This window comes from Lithobates pipiens, unplaced genomic scaffold, assembly GCF_037356315.1.
Source record: "Lithobates pipiens isolate NorthernLeopardFrog02 unplaced genomic scaffold, aLitPip1_a1.2 Scaffold_16, whole genome shotgun sequence".
NCBI lineage: Eukaryota > Metazoa > Chordata > Amphibia > Anura > Ranidae > Lithobates > Lithobates pipiens.
This window is the reverse complement of record NW_027507748.1, coordinates 544,641,741-544,666,487: the sequence shown is the minus strand read 5'-3', so window position 1 is coordinate 544,666,487 and position 24,747 is coordinate 544,641,741. Positions and strand designations below refer to the sequence as shown.

General features: G+C 44.7%; 1 protein-coding gene across 3 annotated transcripts in view; it reads right to left on the bottom strand.

Moving 5' to 3' along the window:
* Positions 1 to 201: 201 nt before the first annotated feature.
* Positions 202 to 24,747, bottom strand: part of TROAP (trophinin associated protein) — a 49,657-nt gene continuing 25,111 nt past the window's right edge. For 2 of the 3 annotated variants that reach the window (XM_077483345.1, XM_077483346.1), the window contains exons 9-17: positions 24,479 to 24,627; positions 24,316 to 24,397; positions 23,430 to 23,527; positions 20,478 to 20,591; positions 20,253 to 20,339; positions 8,939 to 9,001; positions 6,096 to 6,366; positions 5,819 to 6,000; positions 202 to 832 (exon numbers count right to left, since the gene is read on the bottom strand). In XM_077483345.1, coding sequence (XP_077339471.1) covers positions 800 to 832; positions 5,819 to 6,000; positions 6,096 to 6,366; positions 8,939 to 9,001; positions 20,253 to 20,339; positions 20,478 to 20,591; positions 23,430 to 23,527; positions 24,316 to 24,397; positions 24,479 to 24,627 — 1,079 coding nt within the window. In that variant the 3' untranslated portion in view covers positions 202 to 799. The remainder of the gene's footprint in view (positions 833 to 5,818; positions 6,001 to 6,095; positions 6,367 to 8,938; positions 9,002 to 20,252; positions 20,340 to 20,477; positions 20,592 to 23,429; positions 23,528 to 24,315; positions 24,398 to 24,478; positions 24,628 to 24,747) is intronic. The other variant, XM_077483347.1, reaches the window with a different exon arrangement.

The window sequence follows — 24,747 nt, the reverse complement described above, 5'->3', positions numbered from 1 at the left end:
AAAGGTCTTTTATTTGTCTGGTTGAATCAGTTTCACCTTCTGTCCTGGCCAGGTTTTCCTTCTCGCTGCAACTCCCTCTATGCACTTCAAAGCAGATGAACAATATGGGGGCCAAGGGAAGGGACAAGAAAAAAAAAAAAATTGATTGTGCATGTATTATAAAACCGCTTTTAAATAATTTTTCGTTCAAACACAAATTGCTAATTTCAAAATATAAATAGTGTTTTATTTTAAACTTTACTTTAGAGTGAAAAAGGAGTATGAAACAAAGTCCTGGGGAACCCAATTACTGGCATGATACAAGGGAGTTTACACCTTGTGATTCTCTCTCAAGTCTGCATACTGTCATTTCCTAGTGCAGCGTCATTACTGCATGGACAAGTGTTACCAGATGTCGCATCCAATGTTGCAGTAGTCCCCTTCTGCGCAGCAGCATTGGAGGGTAAAGGCAGAAAACTTCCATTTTGCTGTAATGAATCCTATAAGGGATAAACGCATTGTTTGAACTGGAAAATTCTTTCAATATTTCTTCTGTATAGTGCAGAGTCTAAACAGAAACACATTGTACCATTTACAGAGATGGTCTACCTAGCAGCATCTAGTGCATTTAATTTAGCACCCAGATCTTTCCTTAAATGGATTTAGCTGCCGATGAAGTTTAAGAAAACAACTGTCCTGGTAACTGTTTACTCCGTCAAAAATTATAATTTCCAAAAAAGAGAGAGTGCATCCTTTTCTTTGCTTATACACATGCGACAGACTCCTGGTGATGGAAAGTTTTACAGAGACCAATTAGAAATCACGATTCTCCAGGACAGATAGGTGTAAAGTGCTATAATGAGGAAAAAAGAAAAAAAGGTCAGGTAAGAGACATTTGAACAAAAACTATGAAAAATTAAAAAGTATTTGGGTTTAAAAAAAAAAAAAAAAAAAAAAAAAAAAAAACGACAAAAAGGAAAACTACTGGCTTATTCAGTAATACGGAACTAAGAGGACCACACCAGTCAAAACGAGCTGACTATAGTAATCACATTTACACATTTCACGTTACTGAAGAAACATTAAAACATTGGTTGTAAAAAAGCCAGTATAGCAGATTGTTGAGCATTAAATTTGTACAATGCAATCAGCAACTATCTGGAGTACAAAAACCATTAAAATGTGGTGCAATCTGGCACTTTTAAAAGGATCCAAAAGAACATATATGGTTCTTTAAAGCAAAAGTTTAGTTAAAATACACATGTATGCACAAGGAACAATACTTATCAGCGTGATGTGTCCCTTGTGCTGTTGTATCTTGGTTTAGGTAAAATCTACCTCATCCAACTTGCCCCCCCCCCTCCCCACCAGCCACCATAAACTTCCGCTGTGGCAGGGGTTAGAAGAACTGAGGGAGCGGTGACAGGTCGTTCAGCAAGAGTGCCCAGCTATGTCCTGCTCAGCTATTCTATTCATAGAAGCCTTACTGCAACTTCATTGAATGAAAAGTGTTTGAATGGAGGGGGGCAAACCTTTCAATCACCTGCTCATCCTCAGATCACGATTCTTTTACTATATGGTAGCTGAGGTGGGAATCTAGTTCTCTAGTTCTCCTAGTGGCAGGCTAAAAAACCCATTTAGTTACAGAGAGGAGCTGTGTCGGTCGATGAACATAAGAGAAAAGAAGGTAACTAGAGTACAAAAATTCTTGTATGACACAGTAAAAATTTGGACGTGATGTAATATATTTGTTTTTTCTAATATAAATGGCGCCACCTATAACTAATAGAATTTTGTACCAGCTCACTCTAAGTGAGAAACACACCATTATAAAACTGTTCAAAGATAAAGCAGGCACTAACATTCTATATAGATCCTTATAGCGATTAGTGATTATATCCATCTATCCATCGATATCTATCTCACAAAAGTGAGTACGCCCTCACATTTTTTGTAAATATTTTTTATTCAATCTTTTCATGCGACAATGAAGAAATTACACTTTGCTACAATGTAAAGTAGTGAGTGTACAGCTTGTATAACAGTGGGTTAAGGCTTAACCCCAAGAGGGTTAAGGCAGTGCTGGGAAATAATGGTGGCCACACAAAATATTGACACTTTGGGCCCAATTGGACATTTTTATTTAGGGGTGTACTCACTTTTGTTGCCAGCGGTTTAGACATTAATGGCTGTGTGTTGTTATTTTGAGGGGACAGCTAATTTACACTGTTATACAAGCTGCTTCACATTGTAGAAAAGTGTAATTTCTTTAGTGTCACATGACATAAATGTGTCTCTAATTAAAAAAAGATTTTTTTTATATAAATATATATATCAAAATTAGATTAAAAGAGAAGTATGGGCACCCCCCCCCCCCCCCTTTAATACTTATCTAGGGGGATGCAGCATGGGACCAATGCTGCATCTGTCCCCACGGCGTCTACACTGAGAACCGAGCCATCGAACATCGCCAATGGCTCAGTTCTCACAGATCATAGAGGAGAGCTGCTGTCAATCAGCAGTGCTCCTCCACGCTTACTGGAGCGCTGAGCTGTGGAGGGGCAGGGGAGCAAAAGTCTTATTCTCTCATCGGCTCGCCGAGACAGACATCAGTCCAGTGATGTCAGCAGAGAGCAGACTTCAGACCGCTCTCTGCTGAAAACAGGTTGCAGGAGTGCAAAATGAATTACACTCCTGTGACTCATAGGAGAAGCCCAGCCAAACAGGCTCAGGCTGGCCTTCTTTAAAGTTCTTTTCAAACTATTCCAACACCAAAGTCCATATATTTGCACTTCATTCAAATTTGTTTCACCCACCGTGCTGCTTCAGTGAAGTGAAAAACTCCTCCTAGATCAGCATGCTCCATCACCAGTGATGCAAATAACGCACTCACCAGAGCCCTAAGACCCGCTGGACCACCGCGCATATTAGTATAACCAAGATAATCGGCCTTTTTTTCATCCCATTCCATTTTATCTCTCCTCAGCGAGATGTACACCAAATCACCCAAAAATAAAATAACAGGGTAATCGTGCAACACAATTTTATTAAAAAAATCTCCCTTCAAAAACAATTCCCCCAATCATATGCACTTACATATCAATGTGCCCAGATCAGCACCAGCTCTATTAGAATATTTGTATATATAAATTGTTCAAACCATAAAGCTACTGCCAGATGGTGAGACAGACGGCACTATTTTTCTACAGTAACCCCCGGCGTGCATTCCACTGCCGAACGGATGTGACGTCACCTGCAGTCCACAGGTATAACGACGATCCGACCTCTATGCATTTCACTATGTTAGCGTCATCAGAGACTGGCGAGTGCATTATTTGCATCACTGGTGATGGAGCACTCTGATATAGGAGTTGTGTTTTTCACTTCATTGAAGCAGCACGGTAGATGGCACAAACTTGAATTAAGTGCAACTATATAGGACTTTGATGTCCTAATTCTAATTTGAAAAGAACTTTAAATCCCTATATTTTTTTTTTCAATTCATTGCATTGTTGATATGATATTTTGTAGTGTTTTTTTTTTGGATTTGTTTGAAGTTTCAATATGGTATTTGTACTCACTGCACAGCATTACATGGTTAGTTATTTGTAGTGAGTGTAAGGTCACTAACAAAGCTTATAAGCACTAACCAGTATAAAGGATCTATATAGAATATTATCACCTGCTTTATATTTGAACAGTGATGTAATGTATTGTATTTTTGAACAAAAATGTTACGATCTGGTATTGTATGAGAAAATATTCACGTTTATTCCTTTCAGATAATTTCGGGCAAAAGCTGTGTGATCATTGGACAATCGCTTTGAAAAAGGTATTTTTTGTTTGATTTGCCAATTGCGTGTACAGGCCTTAAGGCCCAGTAACTTTAGACTGGCCTTGCAGAGTCTGGTAAATAAGTGCTCATTGTTTTTACTTAAAGGGGAGGGCCACCCTGAAAAACAAAAAAAATGTTAAAAATTACAAAAAATCTAAAAAAAAAAAAAAAAATGAAAAAAATATTTTTTTTTTTTTACTTACCAGAAATGCCTGTTGCTAGACACTTTCTCCTAATCTTCCTCTTCCTCCTCCGCGGAGATCTTCTGTCTTCTGTCTTCGTCGCGGCGTCTTCTGGGTAATGAGTCGCGCTGTGTTCTGGGAACTGTGTGTTCCAGAACACAGCGCGTCCCATTCAGAAAGCGCTGCGGGACTCGCGCATGCGCAGTAGCTGCGGGACTCGCGCATGCGCAGTAGGAAACGGGCAGTGAAGCCATAAGGCTCCGCTGCCTGTTTCCCTTACAAGGGATGGCGGCACCGGGACCCGAGAGCCGAGGGACGGGTCGGCCTCGGGCGGCCGACATCGCGGGCGCCCTGGACAGGTGAGTGTGTTTATTAAGTCAGCAGCTGCAGTGTTTGCAGCTGCTGACTTTTTTTTTTTTTTTTTTTATAACCGGCCCTCCGCTTTAAAGTGTTACTAAACCCAGGACACTGCTTTCACTATATCTGGTCCACCACAGTACACAGTACACAGAACATGAAAATGCAATTATTCTAGAAAATATACTGCTAAATACCTTTTCTCATCAGCAGTATATAGTACTCTTGTGACTCCCGGCGAAAGCTCCCATTGTCTGCCCGCTGCGCTGTCTGCTAGTTCTTAAATAACTAAGGGGCAGTTAGTTATTTAAGATTTGTCAGATGGCGGAAGCTTTCATGGGGATCTAAGCGTTTTATTTTTTTTGGATCAGCAGCCATCGAGATTAATGATGGACCTACATCGAGGGATTATTATTTTTTTGTCTTTTAAATAAAGGACTCAAAATCTGCCTGTCTTTTTTACAATACACTTTTTTTGGTCAATAAAAGCACACTCTGCTGTCAGCGGGAATCCCCAGTGACAGTTGATGACTCATCGATTAAGGGTGCGCCGCTCCTGAACAACCAGCTATTTACAGCCTGTGGTAAGGACACCAGCAAATTACTGCAGGTTTTTACTACTAAAACACTGCATGACTTCATAAAATAACCGGTAACTTTGGTATTTTAGTAACATTTAGTTACTAACAAAAAATTTTGAAAAACGCTGTGCGGTATCTTACCTTATAATTGGATGCGGTAAGATACCGCTTTGTGAATAGAGCCCATTGTCTGGTGCTGAGCAACAACAAAAGATAATTTTCAGCTCATGCAATTTTAATAAACACTCTCCTGGTTCCGATTTCTCAAATATACACCTGGTTACCCATATAGAACCTCCATGTCAAGCCACCTATGTCACCAGGGATCTTAATCTGGTCTCTTTTGCGGTCCATAATCCCCACTTTGAAGCACTTTGGGAAACAAAAGCTGGGCCTTCTTTGCTGCGATTGAGAATTGAATTTTCCCCTTACATAAAATTATTTTCACGAGAAGGATGCGCTCTTTGCTTTCCCCCCATTAATTTCCAAGATAGACATTGGTTTACCTTAATGTTATCTTTCTCCCTCTGATAAGGTGGAGACTGTTCTCCACACCTGGATGTCGTGCTTGCCTTAAGCTATACCTTGACCGTCTGGCTTTTAACAAGACAGATTTCTTTTTGTCATTCTGAGAGTGCTCTAAAAGATCCCCCTATGGCTAGGGCCACCATTACACAATAGCTTCACCAGGCTATTTAACAGGCCTATTCCTCTACAGGTCAGGTTACATCCTTTCACAAGACCTCTCATTTCACCTGTGTTGTCACCATGTCCTTGTCTTTTGGTCACCAGGGTTTCATTGTCCATACAAGGTCACCAATTTGAAACCACGTTTAAGTTTTGCTACATCAAAATGTATGCTTTGGGCTATGCAAATCACTTACCATGTCTTCCTGTTTCTCTAGAAAGATGGATACGGGGTCCTTACAGCTTCTAATAGAGCCAGAAACACCTCGAGTTGTATAAAAAGCACATTCTTCATCAAGACGCGCTTCCCAAAATCTCTGCTTGGCAGACACTGCAGCTTGTAATCGTAATCGTGCAATATCAGGTAAAGAGGAAGGACCTATGTAAAGAATAATGACGTGTTAGAAATATTTATTTAAAAAGCTTCGATCAAACCATTACAAGTTACTGTGTGTACCCAACACTACTTCTTACCCAAGGTGCAAAACTGCAAAGCTTTTACAGCAGGGTGAGCAAGAAAAGAAAGTGGCACAGAGGATTTTATACCAGACAAAATGCTAGAAGAGGAGTCACTGGCACCTGGCTGTAATGAAGGTGCAATGTGCATTTGACTGTGCAGCTGAAAATTCAGAGAATCTCCAACATTAGCTCTGTGAGCAGCAGGTTGGACCAGTTCTTTCTGCTGTGGTGCTTTTGTTGAAGGACGCTCTAACACTATCAAAGGATCAAACACTTCAGTGGGTTCCTATAAAGAGAGAGAAAAGGTTTACACAGTGTGTAGTAATGCAAATCATTTAACAGGTTCAGTTAGGTTAACACAGGTCCACATGACAAAAAATAACTTAATTTAATGATGAGCGATCATCTAGCTCTGTATTTCCCCATCTTCCAAGATGGCCGACACAGTCGTGGACCCTCAGTCAAGCTGAGGATGCCATGGTAACAGAGTAAACAACCACTAGTAATATATAGAGAAGGCAGACATCACAGCTCTCATTTCCCCATGATTAAGCTGCGAGGGGCATGGCGAAATATGACAAGAGGGGCGCTACATGACGTCATCACGCACAACCAAAAAGTAAGATTCTGTCATATGTGGAGATGATGCTGATCGTATGTCTTAAGGGGGCAATGTACTGGTAAAGTGACAACTAATTCCAGTGCACAGAAGAGGTGTGTGCTGCATTTGTGATTATATTTCCTTCTAAATCTCGCCTTTTGTGGCAAAATAAAATAGATGGCGTTTTAAAATACTACACTACAATGGCCTTTTGTTTCATCTGAGCATATAACTCAAACTCTGCCAGACTCTATTAGAACCTGGCAGAGCAAACTGTACCTTTCCTATAGAAAAACGAGTGTTGTAAATGCAGATTTAGAGCTTTTTTCAGGCCGGTCACATGACTTGCAGCCACTGTACAGCTCTGACGAATGGATACTGCAGGGGGGGGGGGGGGGGGGGGGGGGCGTGATCTCCCTCTGACAGCAGCCGGGGAGATCACATGGCCACTCAGCCTCTCCTCCAGTAGCCATGGAAACCAGCTGAGAGTCATGTGACCGGCCTGAAGACAGCACTAAAACGGTATTAACAATCGCCGTTTTCCTAAAAGAAAAGTAGGGTGCTCTGCCAGGATATGAAAGTTGCTGGCAGTGAGGAAAAAAAGATTTTACATTTTACTAGAAGCGGAGGGGGCAGAGATGGGGACACAGACAAGCTGACATGCAGGAAGGAGGGATGAGAGGTGAGAGCAGCGTATAAAGGAGGCCCGCAATTAGACCACAGTGATCAGGGTGGAGCTGCCTTTTTTTTGTTTGTTTTTTTATAGTTGAGGGGGACAACACAGCACAAGCACTGTGCTGTTTAATCTGCTTTAAGGTACCAGAAAATTTATATTTCTTTGGGGGGTTTAAGCCAAGGTGCTGGACCTCCTTCCCATTGCAGCTGATCCCAGTAACCTGGCGATCAGCTAATCTGACAGATAGTATAGCCGATTTACCAGTCCAGGGATTTGAAATCCCTGCGGCTCTCTTCCCCTTCGCCAGCGGTGACAGGATGGGCTAAGTGGATTCTGATTGGTCAGCGCCACCCATGTGATGACACTGACCAATTAGAATGCTCCTATACCTACCACCTGACTAGGTAAGTTTAGGAAATAAGCCAAGGGGATTTATAAGCCCCGGATCAGTGAGGAGGCTATACGGGTCTCGTAGCGGGTGATTGCCAGGCTCCAGGTCAGCAGGACGGGGGGAGAGAAGGAGCGGGTCCAGTGTAAGTTCACCTTACAGATTTTTCTGAAAAGGTGAACTTACCCTTTAAACACAAAAAAATAAAGTTAATTTGCAGTTTGCACATTATTTTAAGCATTGCTTATTTGCACAATTACATAATTTATTTCATCATATGGTTTGTATATAGGTTGTGCTGCACTTATTTAAAGTGGGGTGCCCCCTAAAAAAAATTAAAAAATTTAAAAGTCAGCAGCTACAAATACTGCAGCTGCTGACTTTTAATAATCGGACACTTACCTGTCCCAGGGTCCAGCGATGCGGGGGAACGAAGTCCCCCCTCGTTCCCCATTCCGCTCGCGGCGCCGTCATTTGTACTGTGGGCACCCGGCTATGGCATCACAGCCAGGCACCCACTGCGCATGCACGAGTGGCGCAGGGCACCTTGGATACGCCGCACAGTCACCTGGGACACGCAACAGGTCCCAGGTGACTGTGCGGCGTGAGGGGAAGTGATGTCACCAGCCCGGGCAAGAAAGAAGGCAGACTACGAGGGACCCCCTAGCAACAGGTATTTAGAGGTGAATAAAAAATGTTTTTTTTCCAATTATTTTTTTTTAATTTTTTTAAAGATTTTTAAACAATTTTGTATTTTTTGGTGGCAACACCACTTTAAGTTATTTCATTTTGTGGATGTGAAAAAACACACCAGTACTGGCAGCAATCGGGAGATTTTGTTTGTTAATACAGGTTTGGTAGCGCAGGGAAAAAAAAATAAAAATCACTCACGTTTGTAATGTAATAAAGTTCCACTCCTGGAACCATGCCTACCCGAGCCTTGCCACTTTTAGAAACAAAATGACCATGCGCGTCCTGTCAATCTGTGGCTTATACTTTTACAACAGATGGAAAGCTATACAGGTCATCTGAACTTTACTCTAGTAGTTCAAGTTCTTTTTATATCATACCAATGAAGTATATCAATTAGACTGTCAATGTTTTCTGTAAACCCATTCATCCTTAAGTTGACAACAGTTTGCTATGGGCAATACAGACAAAATTTTACGGTTATAAAACGGAAAACACGTTACCCTTTTCTTTTCAGAGTCTCCTGCCCCATCTCCATCTAAAAATAACCGCATAGCTACTTCTTCCTACACAAAAGGAAATTGATCAGAAGTCATTTTGAAATAAAAATCAGCCATGTCATCCAGTTCTGCCTGGAAATGTAGTCTAGATATTAAAGAATTCAAACATTACAGTAAAACCTGACAAATCCTGTGGCTATAAATAGCATTGAAAGACCAACATATTTCACAACAACATAAATTTGCTTCAAACTACATCATATACTATAAGAAGCATTATTTTACGTCTGTGTGGGTTATTTAGCAGATTGAATAATATATTAAGAGAACTGTGCCTACAAAGTAACAGGCATGTTGCAAACAATGAGATTTTTGACTTGCAAGCAAAATCACTAGTACACTACAGGATACAACCATCCAGCCCCCCCCCCCACACACACTCTAGAGAGACCTTTTTTTTTTAGCAAGCAACAGAAGAGAGAGGCCTGTGTCCCGTAATGTTCTCTAACATAAGAAATTACAGGTTAAACAATCCAGTGCAGCAGCGCGATGATGATAACAGGCCACGCCCTACGCGTTGTCAGTAATGACATCTTCGGGGGACAGTAAGTACTCAGGCATCACTGCTGACGAAACGCGTAGGATCTGACCAGGTTACACATCACGCACGACCTGCTGATCGCAAACAGCGTTTTTCTGCAAACCATCTGCTGTCTCATCCTTGCAGCACTTGATTGTGACTTGAAGCTTTAGAATTTTGCAATAAAAGGCGATTGATTTTATAACGAGCATCATGATGGAAGCATATGCTATTCTTTTACCCTTCAGTAATATACTACAACTTGCTGTTGAGTAGGGACTGATTCTCCACTGGAAGCTGGGCCTGGAGATTTGCCATATGCATGTCTGACCATTATAATCTATGGTCCAACTTTTCTGCTAAGAGGCGCCTGTCAATTGCTGCTATCTGGTGGTGGAGTCCACACTCTTCCATTCTTGAACATCCTTTTGAAGGATCATATACTTTGTTTGCATTGTAAAGGACTCAATTGTTCATTAATGGACTACACATACTTTTCAGCATTTCATGGGGTGAACTATTCTGACTTTTGGATCCATACTTATATGGGTTAATATATATATATATATATATATATATATATATATGCACTATTAATTTCACTCTTGCACTTTATTATGGATTTGTTTGGGATTACTTCTTGTTATATGTGCACTATTGGTTGAACTTTATTAGTGGTCGCCTATTTGGAATATTTTTACTTTTATTATTACCGCTGCCTCTGTTTTAATCCATTTTACGAAACTGGCATCACAGTTTTTTAGCAGCTGCTTATTATTTTGCCTGATACCTAGTGCAGATTTACACACATATTGAAACTGGAGAACTTCTAGTATGTAAGAAACTCCCTGAAGAGAAGTCTTAAATAAGCACCGCGAGGCATGAGGTTCCTCACAGAGAATTTCCTGGGGTTCAGCCATCTGTCCTCGCACTAGGCAAAGTAAAAAAGTTCCACATCCAATGCCAAATTTTGCATGAGCTTGAGGTTTACTATAGAAATAGCAGTAAAAATGATCATTATCCTTCAGGACCTAGGTTTCCAACAGCCATTCCATTAAAGCCAGAGACTGACAAGCAGATTGGAACGGAGGGCCCTGGGCTAAAAAGTCTAGTCTGTTATGAAGAGGGGGGGGGGGGGGGGAAGAGGCTTAAGCCTCGTAAACATGGTATGATTGTTGGCATGGGATTGTCTGTTGACAGACTGTTCTCCTAAAATCTTACCGTTAGTACGCTCCTCTTGACAAATGTTGTCTAACTTTCAGGAAACAGGCTAGTAAGTTTTCGGAGGATGAGGTTTTGACGTCAGATTTTCGTATGGTCAGTACACAAATCCGTCACACAAAAGTTGAAAGTACAAAAACATACATGCTCGGAATCAATGCTCAAACGCAAAATTAGCAGAAGGGGCCCAAAGGGTGGCGCTCAAGAGCTGAAATTCCTTGTAGTATGTCACTACGTTCGTGTTTGTGGCACAAAAGTTGTGTACCTTTAGTATGCAAGACAAGATCCTGGCACACGGCCAACCGAGCATCTGATTTTTCTCAAAAGGCTAACAATCGTACCCGGTGTATGAGGCTTAAGGCTCACCCACATCCTTCTGAGCCAATTCAGTGCAATGAGAATCAGCAGAACCCATGCTGCTTCATCTTGTGCAGGATAAATCGGCGAAGGAAAGGCATAAATCAGTCAGAATCGAGACAAAGAAATCATTGGGGCATCTACTCTGAAGATGAGGGGACTTTATATTTGTACAGTTTGTTGTTGAACCTGGAGGCAAGGATGTCCACATCTGGCGATAACCCACCAAAGACAGATTTTGGAAGATCGTGGGGTACACAGAACATTCCCTCGGGTCAAATGTGTTGGCGGCTTGGGAAGTCTGTTTGCCAATTGCTCATTCCAGGAGAGTACAAGCCTTGTTTGCCTCAAGGCAGACCCCCGATGGCATGACTATACCCTGACTGGGTAACCTTGCAGAAAGGGGGTCCAATGCTGTAGAGACTATATAATGACTGTTTGATAATTTTGCATGGGAGTCTTGACTTCGCCAAAGACCAAATCCCCTAGGGCTGTTTCAGGGTTGAAAACTTAGGCCACGTCTAAGATTAGTCCAAGTACTCCAAGCAATGTGAGAGCTGGAGAGCAGACTTGAGAAATTTGGATCACCTATCCAAAGTTTTGAAGGAACTAAATTCTCCTTTAAATGCTGGCAGATTAGGTTGTGGTCAAGTTGTCTTTCAGGAGATCATTCGGGTACCCCGTGCCACGATAGCCCTGGGTCTGCAGTAGAGCCAGAAAAGGGTAAGCAATTTTGTGAACACTTAGGGGCCAAGGACAGCCCAAATGGTAATGCTACAAAAATAGAAGTGCTGGCCTCCCACATCAAAAAAACACCAAAAAGTTGATGTGCTGGAAAAAATACAAAATGTGTAGGCACAAAGATCCCTTATCATATGCAGAAGTGGCAGCTGTAGGTGAAGGAAGCCTTTTATTGTGCATTTAGAGCACCTTTAAGTGATTTTGATGAATCAAAAAAAAAAAAAAAAAAAAAAAAAGAAAAAAGGAAGAAGAAAGAAGAAAAAAAAAAAAAAAAAAAAAAAAAAGGAAGAAAGAGCTCCTAGGGGCGGTCCTTACTGGTAGTAACCCCCCCCCTGCTACAGGCAGCTCAGTTGGTTACAAAGCAGTACAAAACACAAACAGGAGGGGTGGGTGTTGCGTCTGTCAAGTGTGCACGGATGACCAGGTAGTCGCCTTATGCACTTGAGAAAAAGATGGCTGATGTCGGAAGGCCCAGGAAGCACTAATCGCCCTGGTAGAATGTGCGATGACGGCAAAGGGGGGCATAAGCCTCTCTAATGGCATAAGCCTGGAAAATAGTCTGATCCAACGAGAAATAGAAGGAAGGAAGGAAGGAAGGAAGGAACCATGTCCTTGTTTAGATGAAAGGCAGATACCACCTTAGGGAGAAACGAGGGATGCGGACGCAGCACCAACTTATCCTTGTGGAGAACCAAATAAGGAGACTTACACCACAAGGCCGTCAGCTCAGAAACTCGCCGAGCGGACGTAATAGTCACTAGAAAGACAACATTCTGAGAGTGTGAGTAAGGGGATCTCCCCAATTTTCTCGAATGGTGGCTTCTTAAGTACGCACCAATGAGTGAGCAGCAAACGGCTGCTGAAAATAAAGATAGCCAGAGCTGCCATTTGCCTCTTCATAGTGCTCAAAGCTAGCGTCTGACCCCCGAAGAAGCAAGACCTGCACCGCCCCAAAACAAAGCCTGCTGACGAGACAGGGGAAGGTGAAGACTGAAAGGAAAAAACCTTTCTGGACAGGAGAAACTATTTTGTAGCCGGACAAAAGGAGTTTGCAGACCCACTGGTTGGAAAGAAGGGAAGTCCACCTGTCCACCAAAGGCGACCCCCCCACCCACAAGTCAGGCAGGGTTAAACCTTCAGTCAGAAGAGGGCTTTTTCACAAGCCTGCGATACAAAGAACACTATGGTCCACCCGCAGGAGCATTGGTGAGAACCGGGCAGACGAAAAAAAATGCTTGTGAGGAAAAAGAGGGGCCCTGCCAGCGACGGGGCTCCTTGCCCTTTTTGGACTGCAGGAGAAAAAAAAAAAGGTACTCTTGCCCTCCAGTAATATCCTTTATAATGTCGTCCAGAGTGGCTCCAAATAGTTGCCCACCCTGGAAGGGCATATCCGCCGGAGCCTTCTTAAACATTTGGTCCGCCGACCAGCACTTAAGCCAAAGCAACCGAAGAACCACGGCCGACAGATTTTAGAAGGTAACAGGGCCGTGTCTAAGGCAGCATCACAAACATACTTGAGCCCTTGCACCAACTGGTCTGCCAGTTTCACAGGCCGAAACCTCAGAGGAGCAGTGCTGTCTGTCCTCCAGCAGATGGGATAAGCCAGGAGGACATCCGCACTCGTGCCAGGTGTACCATACAGAGCTAAAAGGACCAGCAGAAGTCTCCCCACGAGGCTACAAGAAAATGGCCGCTGGCCACACTTACGCAAACATAGCCTGAAGCCAGGAATGTCCAAAGACTAAGGCAAAATAGGATTTTTGTACTCACCGTAAAATCCTTTTCTCTGTAGTTCACTGACTGACACAGCTCCTTTATTCTTGACCATTGGGTTGTTACGTCACCTTCAGGAGAGGACTAGGCAGAACATGTTAACATGTACAAAAAACATAACTTTCTAGTTCCGCGTAAGGGGCGGGCCCTTCAGTAACAACCCTCCAGCCTGCTTCCTGCAGCCTCAATATGTTAACAAGTAGTATAACGTAATCAATAAGAGGGGAGGGTGCTGTGTCAGTCAGTGAACTACAGAGAAAAGGATTTTACGGCGAGTAAAAAAAATAAAAAAATCCTATTTTCTCTTACGTTCACTGACTAACAAAGCTCCTTTATTCTTGACCATTGGGACGTCCCCAAGCAGTATCATAACAAGGGGTGGGAAACAGCATAAAAGAACTTCACCCACAATCAGAAGTGCTCCCTAACAAGGGAGTCACCACCTTATCTGACCGCATCAGAACTTGCGGTAACAATGCAACAGTGCAATATAGTCAAAAGTAACCATTTTCTTTAAAACGGATAAAGTAGTGCAGGATTGCAACATCACACAGCCGCCCACAAACTTGCGGCCAAGCAGGCATCAGACGATGCGCTTACATCCACTCAGTAGAATTTGGTAGAAGTGTGAACAGACGACTAAATTGCCGCCTTACACACCAGAGAGACTGAGACTCGAAGTCGGAAGCCCGAGAGGCCCCAGTTGTCCTGGTGAAATTGGCCATGGCAGGAAAGGGGGGCACCTGCCCCTTCAAGGCGTAGGCCTGTACCACATCTGTCTGAGCCCAGAAATGGTGATAGATTAGACCGCCATACCTCTTTTTCGTACCAGCTACCGAAATGAACAGAGATCTAACTCCTGCAGGGGAGCTGTGGCAGACAAATATATCCTTATAGCCCTGATCACGTCCAGGGAATAAAGGGCAACCTCTTAGGATGTGTCGGTTTAGGACACAGAGATGGTAACACAATATCATCATTGATGTGGAATGCCGAAGCCACCATCGGCAGAATAGAAACTTGCAAACGCAACACCGCCTTATCCTTATGGTTAACCATATAGGGCGACTTGAAAGACAAGGCCGCCAGTTCCGAAACCCTCCTGGCCGATGAAATGGCCAGTAGAAAGACCCCTTTTCTGAGAGAGTCAACAAGGGATTTCCTCTGATGTTCTCAAACAGTGGATTTTGAAGCGCCGATAACACCAGGTTCAGATCCCATGGGGCAACGCTGGACGCACCGGAGTAACTACAAGTCGGACCCTCTGAACAACAGTGCTCACCTAATGGTGCTTGAAACCAACTTCTGGTCTACTCCTCGCTGTAGAAACAGCATGCTCCTGGAAACTGAATAGGTGCACGCACGGGTGCCATCCTTTCTCCTCACAGAGATGTATGCCTTCCAGGTATGATGGTATATCTTCCGAGAAGATTTCCGTGCTCTCAACATAATTGAGATCACAGAGTCCGATAGGCCTCGGTACCTTAGCATCTGGCTCTCAACAGCCATGCCATTAAAACCAGCTATGGTAAAACAAGATGGAGAATCGGACCTCGACACAGAAGGTCCTCAGGCAACAGCAGTGCCCCGGGAGCCTTCACAACCAGGCCTACTAGGTCGGCATGTCAGGGACGCCAATGCCAATTCAGGGTATTATTATTACTGGAAGCCCCCTCGGCCTCCACTCCGCAGAGCAGACGTGGTAATAGCTTTTGCAGAGGAAAGTCGTAGATCAGCCGGTACCGATTCCACGGAGCCACCAGTGCGATTGACGTGTCTGTCCAAGGATCCTTGATATAAATCTCGGCTCCTTCCGATTGAGACGGGAGCCAGGAGACCCACGTCCAGTGTGCCCCACCGCAGGCACAATAGCCTGAACATGTCGGGATGCAATGCCCATTCACCTGGGCCCAGCATCTGTCGACTTAGGTAGTCCGCCTGCCAGTTTCTTCCTCCCGGGTTGTAATGGCCGACAAGGCCGGTACCTGCCGCTCTGTCCACTGAAGAATGCGAGTGACCTCCCATGCTGCAGCCGAGCTACTTATTCCTCCTTGATGGTTGACATGCCACCGCCGTGGCGTTTTCTGATTGGATCCTGATAGTACACCCTCGTAGTCTCATCGACTATGTGGAGAGGCAAGCCTGATCACTTGGAGTTTGAGCATATTGATCGGCAACTTGGGTTCCTCACCTGACCAGAGACTCTGGGTCAACTGCACTCCCAGTACTCCACCCCAGCCAGTCAGGCTGGCATCTGTTGCGATCACAGCCCAATGCAGAGGTAGGAATGACTTCCTGGACCGAAAGTGCTGGGGACCTCAGCCACCAAACCAGGGAGTCCCTGACTGACTGGCTCACCTGAATCTGCTGATCCAGGGATAACCGAGATATGTCCCATTTCGTCAATATCTCCTTCTGCAAGACTCTGGTGTGAAACTGGGCGTACGGTACCGCCTCGAAGGAGGTCACCATGAGACCCAGAACTTGCATGCAGAAATGCAGTGACGACCACCTGCGGTTCAGCGATAGTTTTACCGTGGCTCTGAGAGTCTGCAGATTGTCTGAAGGGAGAAAACTCTCGCTTCCATGGAGTCCAGTGATAAGCCTAGGCACTCCAGTGCTGAATCGGTATGAACACTGACTTTTTAGGTTCAATAGCCACCCAAATACCTGCAGGGTTTGCATCGTGATCGCTACATCCTCCTTTAATTCTGAGGCGGAAGCTGGTCTCAGAAGGAAGTCGTACTGGTAACTTATGATTGCGACCCCGTGTTGTCTCAACACCAAAATTGAAGTCAATACCTTGGTATGGACTTGGGGTGCTGAAGCCAAGCCAAAAAGGGGGAGCCACAAACTGGTAGCGGGCTTCCCGGACTGCATTTCGCAGAACCCTGAGGCCTGAAGCATATGGGTATGTGCGGGTACGCATCCTGGATGTCCAAAGACGCCAGGGAGTCCCCCTAATGGAGTGCAGCAACAACTGAGCCTCTTTACTTAAATAAAGCAATTGAGGCTTTTTAGGTCCAAGATTGGATATACCCCTTCCTTCTGTGGGTTTACAAACAGATTGGAGTAGAACCCCTGCAAACTTTCCAACACCAGAACAGATGCTATCACCCTGAGGTTTAGCAGGTCCCATACTGCCCCCATGGGGCCTCCCAGCGAGCCAGGAGTAAGGGTATGCTGGAAGGGAGGATCTGTTTGTTGGCCAAGAGAGGAACTCTATCTTGTAGCCAAGGAAATCAGTTCGCAGACCCATTGGCCAGATAACCGAGAGGCCCATCGGGCTGCAAGCGATCAGCGTTTCCGCCAAATCAGGTGCCTCAGCCCACTGCTGACACTGAAACCCTGGATAGCAGAGGAAACGTATCTAGAGCCACATTTCAACGTACTTACGACCGTGCACTAACTTATCTGCTAGTTCCACGCAGACGGGAGTAGCCTGCTGCTTCTTCATTTTGCGGTTCAAAGTTTTGCCCATTCATTAAGTGTCTGCGACAAGTGTTGTGGTCAGTACTGGTCGTATTGCTGACCCAAACACCGTAAATAAGGAACGGGCCACTGCCGTGGTTCCTGCCCATAGGGTCCTAAAACACAGGAACCTCTTCTAACGGGATCGTAGTTACTTACATTTAACCTGGATACTGGGGGGTCCATGACCAGAGGAGCCGACCAAAGGTCAGTTGCGGTCGCCCCCATTCCTGTATATGAACTTATCGAAATAAGTCAGATACGCAAAACACCCTAGGTGTACTGGCTGGCTTACGGGACCCAAAAGACCGCTACTTTAGCGGAGGAATCTGCTGTGTCCTGAATTTTCAGGGTATCACGCCCAGCTGTGATAAGTGCTCCAACAAGCGCTTTTGTCACGCGCGGACCCGGATGGGGACTCATCCTCACCGTCCGATCGGTCCTGGTCAGCGTCATCTGAAAGAGCAGGGGTCACCAGCCTCAGCAATGCCCCGAGTCTGTGTCAGAGCTCTCCCCAGAGGACGGGGGCACTTTTTACCGCCCTTGTGCCTACGCACCGCCTCCATCGTGGCAAAGAATGTGTTAAGGACCGCTGACAAGCACCCAGAGGCACTGCACTGTGCCGGCGAACTGGTTGCAATTGCCTGGATTTCTGGGGAAGAAACACCAGTTTCTGAAGCCATGCTGACCCTACCCGTCTGCCACCTGTTGGGGACTTAGGACAGTGTTGGTCCCACCCACCTAACTGCTGCAGGCTGAGGGGGCCCCCACCGCAGGACTCACCACCATGTCCGAGTTCTACACTGTCCAGCTAGGTGTGCCTGTGCCAGCTCCCAGGTGCTTGTGAGAAAACCGTGCTGTGAGAAAACCGTGCTGTGCTGAGCCTCAGGGAACAGCGCTCAGGCATGAAAACGTGTTTAGGCTACAACAAGATGGCCACCAAGCGCCCAGTACAAAGGACATAATCACAGGGAAAATGGCCGCTGAACTACAGAAAATTGGTTACTGACCATGCTTCTCCCTGGTCACACCAAAAATGGCCGCCGAACACTGTATGCAGAGAGGGACAGTGAAACATAGGCAGAGTAAATGGTGGCAAACAGCATTACAGCGATCAGCAGAAACAGACCTCCAGACACCCAGGGGAGAGACAGACATCCAGGGCACAGCCACCCAGCACAGCCCCCCACCCAAGGTGAGAGCCCCCCAGGGGGTCCCTGTCCATGTGGCGCACGCACACTGAACAGCAGCCCATGCAGCATCCCCCACGGAGGGGGGGGGAGATATGGACAGGGAGAGAAGAGAGGGACCCCCAAATCAACCTCCCAGGGAATGCCTAGTTGCTCAGCCTCGCCGAGGCAGAGAGAGCTGTACTTACCAGTCCTGATGAGCTGGGGAACATTCCATCACAGACCCACTCTCCGATCAGTACGGGGTGGCTGCTGGCCCGGCACACTGACGCAGACATCAGTAGCCTGGTCATATGTGTGCCCCTGGGCATTATGCTCACCGGCCGCCCCTGGAGCCTGGGGGGGCATGTTGTGGCCGACCCAGCGTGAGGCTCTGGTCTGCACACGCTCACTGGCCAGGCTGGGGAGACTACAAGGATAAGGATATCCAGCCGGCTGTTGATAGGAGATCACAAGATCTTAATCTTGCACAAAAGGCAAACTTCTGTAGAAAAAAAAAATCCATTGACCGATGGGCCCGCAGGGTTCCAAGTCCTTCTCCTTCACCAGGCAGAAAAAAAAAAAAAAAAACTGAGGCTGCAGGAAGCAGGCTGGAGGGTTGTTACTGAAGGGACCACCCCTTGGGCAGAACTAGAAAGTTCGGTTTTTTGTACATGTTAACATGTTCTGCCTAGTACCCTCCTGAAGGTGGCATAATAACCCAATGGTCAAGAATAAAGTAGCTGTGTCAGTCAGTTAACGTAAGAGAAATGGCCGCAGCGCCCAGCCCCAAACTAATGGCCCCCGAGGGCGACGATAGCCACACACCCCGTACCTGGAGAGCACAGAGACTGCCCTGAGGGGACCCCACAAAAGGTTAGGTAGGGGCCAAAACATCCACCTAGTGGCACCCAGCAAACGACTGCGACGGCTGCCAGGCAGTGCAACAGGGGGGAGGGAGAGGAGGAGATTCCCAGAACAGACCACCCCAGGGAGTACCCAGCAGCTCCAAACTATGCCCCAGACCGGGCCTGTGGAGCATGTACTTACCCATCCAGCAGGAATTGCGGGTCGCACTTCCACGACAGATCCACCTCCCGCCTAATCGGACTGACTGTCAACCACGGTGACACTGACTCAGACGTAAGGTGCCTCGTCATATGTGTCCTCCGATATAACAGCCGAGTCGCTTTTAGCTGCATCGGTTGTTATCGCTGGAAACCCGATTGCCAGCTCTAAAAAACAAAAAAAAAAAACAAAAAAAAAATAAAAAGTACCAGGATGATGCCTGCAACTATGGGCATCATCCTGGTATAACCCCGAGAACCGAGTAGCACATCTGTGTACGCTCGGCGGCAAGGGGTTAAAACCGATGGCCACACGAATACATAGCTATTCATACAATGAGTTTCAGGATAGCTATTCTTTAAAAGAAGAAATGTTTCTTAGCAATGCAAAGTTTACAGGCAGAGATATAGATGGTTCACGACTGGCAAGCTGCATTATATTCAAATTTTTCTTCTCCGATTTTGAGCGGCACAGTGGTGTAGTGGTTAGCACTATCACCTAGCAGTAAGAAGGGCCGCTGGTTGAATCCCAACCACGACACTACCTGCCTGGAGTTTGCATGTTCTCCCTGTGCTTGCGTGGGTTTCCTCTGGGTTCCCCCGGTTTCCTTCCACACTCCAAAGACATGCAGGTAGGTTAATTGGCTTCTGTCCAAAATTGGCCCCAGTATATAAATGGGGACCTTGGATTGTGGGCTCCTTGAGGGTAGGGACCAATGTGAGTGTGCACTGATGGGGACAATTGCAGACACTCAGGTTGAACTGGATGGACTGGTGTCTTTATTCAACCTTACTAACTATGTAGCTATGATTCAGATGTGCTCTTGGAAAAAATATGGCATGCATCATTCACAAATCTATGTCAATTTATATCTCTGATGTCACAGCTCCAATTTGTACAGCAGTTTGTTTAGAAGTGATCTCTAAGACATACTCACTAGGTCAGGTTCTTGTACATTTAAAACCTCAGATAAGGAAGATGGTGACATCTCATCTGCCCACTTTACAATCGACTTTGAAGAAGTCTACATATAAAAAACAAAGCAGCTTGCTGTTAGAACAAAAAGTGAAAGCAGGTATAAGTGAACTGCATTAAAAAAAAAAAAAAAAAAAAAAGCCCACAACCAATCCATCACATGACCTTCCTCTTTTTTTAAACATACCTGAACATCTGTCTTCTCGGATTCGAGATACTTATTTGCTTTCTCAAGTGCCAGCGCTCTCGGAGTTTTTGGAAACACTGGTTGCTTTGATGTAGAGTATGGCTGGGAAAACTTCTGCAACATATGTAGAACATGACACCAAATGTAAAGCACCTTTGTGTTATACAAGCTACACTTTTGCTTTACATACCAACTCTAGTCACAGCAGTTAGACGGCTTTCACACCAAGCCGTCCATAGCGTCAGCGGTAAAACGCCACTATTTTTAGAGCCGTTTTACCATCAGATTTGCAGCGCATTTCGGCCGCTAGCGGGGCGCTTTTACCCCCGCTAGTGGCCGAGAAAGGGTTAAAACCGCCCACAATAGGGGCATTTTGCCGGTGGTATTGCAGCACTGCCCCACTGATTTGTTTAAGAGCGGATTGCAGGCGCTATTTCTAACGCTATAGCGCCTGCAAAATGCCCTCGGTGTGAAAGGGGTCTTAGATAAAAAGGACCTATAAAAACCAGCAATGGATGCCCCCTGCTCCCCTATCACAGGATTTGACTGACAGCAGCGGGAGCCAATGGTTCCAGCTGCTGTCAGCAAAGCCCATTAGAGTGAGGAGAAGAGCAGAAAGCTGCTATAGACAGGCACAGCTCTGGATCGAGATCAGGCTCAGGTAAGTATGGGGGTGAGGAGGAGATACACATATTGAAACATTTTTTACTTTAACCACTTGCCGACTGCTGTCAGCACATATACGTCGGCAGAATGGCACGGCTGGGCAAAGTAACATACCCGTATGTTACTTTGAATTTCCTGCCGTGCATGCGCCTGCCGCGAGCTCCGTGACCGCAGACTTGATCGCCGCTGGGATACCCGCGATCGTGTCACAGAGTTGAAGAACGGGGAGATGCCGATGTAAACAGCATCTTTCCAGTGACAGGACACTGATAGTCTGCTCCATGTCATTGGGAGCAGCAATCAGTGTGGTGTCACTGCTAGCCCATCCCCAAGACAGTTAGAATCACTCCCCCAGGACACACTTAACCCCTCCCCTTAGTGGTTAACCCCTTCACTGGCAGTGACATTTTTACAGTAATCAATGTAATTTTTATAGCATTGATCGCTGTATTAATGCCAATGGTCCCAAAAAAAGATTGCCGCCATTACTAGTAAATTATATATATATATATATATATATATAACAAAAATGCCATAAAACTATCCCCACTTATTGCGATTTTTTTTTTTTTTTTACCAAAAATATGTAGAATACATATTGGCCTAAACTGAGGGGGGGGGGGGGGGGATACATACATTTTTGGGGATATTTATTATAGAAAAAAGTAAAAAATAATGCGTTCTCTCAATATTGTTGGTTTTTTTTAATAGCGCAAAAAATAAAAAACGTAGAGGTGATCAAATACCACCAAAAGAAAGCTCTATTTGTGGGAAAAAAAGGACGTCAATTTTGTTTGGGAGCCACGTTGAACAACCACGCAATTGTTAAAGCGACGCACTGCCGAATCGCAAAGTGCTGGAAGGGGGTAAATCCTTCCGGGGCTGAAGTGGTTCATGTAGGGAATGCATCAAGATAAAAACTGTTTAGACTTTACAACCACTTTAATTGGGTGGGCAAAGTGACTTTTTCAGAACCCCAGACAGCAATGGTTGTGCAGCAGGGAGTAGGCTCACTTGGAGGTTGCTGCCTGGCTTACCAGTGCCCATCAATGCTGACCACTAAACTGACCTACCTGACATACACACACTGACCTACATGACATACATACACTGAGCTACCTGACACAAACTGACTTACCCCGACATACATTCACTGACTTACCTGACACACACAGACCTACACATACACAGGCCTACCTGACATACATACATACACTGACCTGACACACAAACACACAAACACACACTGACCTACCTGACACACACACACACACACACACACACACACTGACCTACCATGCATACAGTGACCTACATACACTGACCTGACATACACCGACCTACCTGACATGCATACACTGACCTACCTGACACACACTAACATACATTGACACCTGACACACACCCCTACCTGACAAATACTTACACCTACACTGACCTACCTGAAATGAAATGTTGTAACAATGTTTCATATACTGCCACTGTCTTAATTAGAATTTTCTGATATATTTCCCTAGAATAAAAATGCCCCTGAAGAAGACCAGAAACTAAAGGGTCAAAATGCATTGGGGTATTCATGTGGGTAGGAATACTGTAAATGTAATTGGCAAATCATGTTTTCCTTGGGGTGTTTTTTGCCACGAGTGATGTTTTATGATGTTTGTGTCGAAAAAGCAGAGCTTGAATTTTAAAATCAAATTTATTGTATATGTGTATCTATCATTTACTCTGACTCAATAAAAGACTTTTAGATAATTTATCTTTTACTGCCTAAAAAAACCTCTGGGGAAACGTTTCCATTTTTCTTTTTGTATACTCTTGGGCTGTACAGCCTGGGGACTCGCATATGCGTTTTCCTTTTCCGGACCTAGAACAAAGTATTTTAATCACTAGATCAGCAGCCAAGAAACTTGCATTTTTAGAGAAGAGTTCAGCAGTAGCAGCCTATATACTTCAGCAGAGGTTTCCGTAACACAACGAGAAAGGGATTTGCAAGCGATTAAGTTATTTATATTTTTAACTGTCTCCAAAATATTTGTAAATTGTAAGGTCTTCACATTTTATGTTGTCAGATCTACAAACAACAGTGGGTCCCTGGGACATTCAGAGAATACTTGACCAATGACCTGACCATTCCCCTGCATTTAATCTCTGGAAGGGATCACCCAATTTTTGACTAATAGTATCTGGGATTTAAACCTGCAGAACTTCCTGCATGCTCAGGGGGAGACTTATTTTACAGAAACATAGATGTGCAAGGCAGACATATTACTCCAGAATACAAACCACAGTGGAAGATTGTGGCTGAAGCACTCTCCTGGCTGACCCTCCAGAGTTCTTGTCACTAGTTACCAGAGGAACACGGCAAGGACTGAACATTAGCTCTGTTGAAGATAAGAGGTCAGGTGAACAAGCATACAGTACATGAGCATATAGAATTTTCATCTGAAACCAGCTTCTTTCATTAAGCCCCTAAACACTAAATGCAGCTTTAAAACTGCTTCGAAATTGCGCAATTTCAAGTGCAGCTTGCCAACATTTGTGCAATTTCATGTACAAATATCAAAGCAAATCAAAGCAAATATCAAGTCGCACATGAAATCGTCAATAGTGGTGCAGGAATTTTTTTCAAACTGCACCATTTCAAAGCGTACCTATTAAGACAGTGCCATAGAAATGCATTAGATGCGATTTGTAAATCCCATGTCACACCTGCATGCGCACCGGTGTGAACAGGGGCCAACACATTAGAGCAGATAACGTTTGCACATAATAAAAATTCTTTATAACACTTAGAGTATATTACATAAACAATATACGAATAACAAAAGGGCTACAGTCATCTTCCAAGAAGCACGGACATAAGCCTGGCTACGCTAGGACTCAGCAAGCCAACAGGCCACACTTACAATGGAAATCAGAGCAAGTGATTGGGCACCAGTAAAAAAGGACAAATAGGCCAGAAGAACACGGAAGGACATGAGGCAAGTGCAAACACTGGCATCTTAAACATAAAATAGTATTTAAAAATCACTTTTAGGCCTCTTGTACATTATACTCCTGTTTGCGCATCTACTTTTTCAGACTTTTAAAAAATAAATAAAATGTATGTGCGCGTATTTACACGCATTTTTGCATTCTCATGCTACACAATATGCAAATGTCATCGTACCTTTAAGTGCCACTGTCACAGACTTTGGACCGCAGGCAGGCTTTGGTGATGCCGCCTGCGTCAAAAAAGTTCCAGACAAGGCCTGGGAGTAAAAATTTGAATATTAAATTAAGGATACTGTGCCTCCAAAAAAGCCTAAAGGACGTTTTAAAAGTGATCTTACCATAGCACCCTTGAACATGGAGCTTCTGCCCTGCACAGGTACTCTCTGTGCCAGGCTTAGTTTCCGACAATTGTTACTGTTCATTTCAGTGTTGGAGAGGATGCTGGCAAGAGCTTGGGAATCTGCCACAAAATCTACAGAACAAGTATCTGAAAAAGAAATATCCACAATACTTCAAAATGTATGTATATATGTATGTACGCATGCATGTATGAATGCCAAGTGATTCCGATCTGCTGACAGTTCCATTTACCCAGTGGCCATTCTGA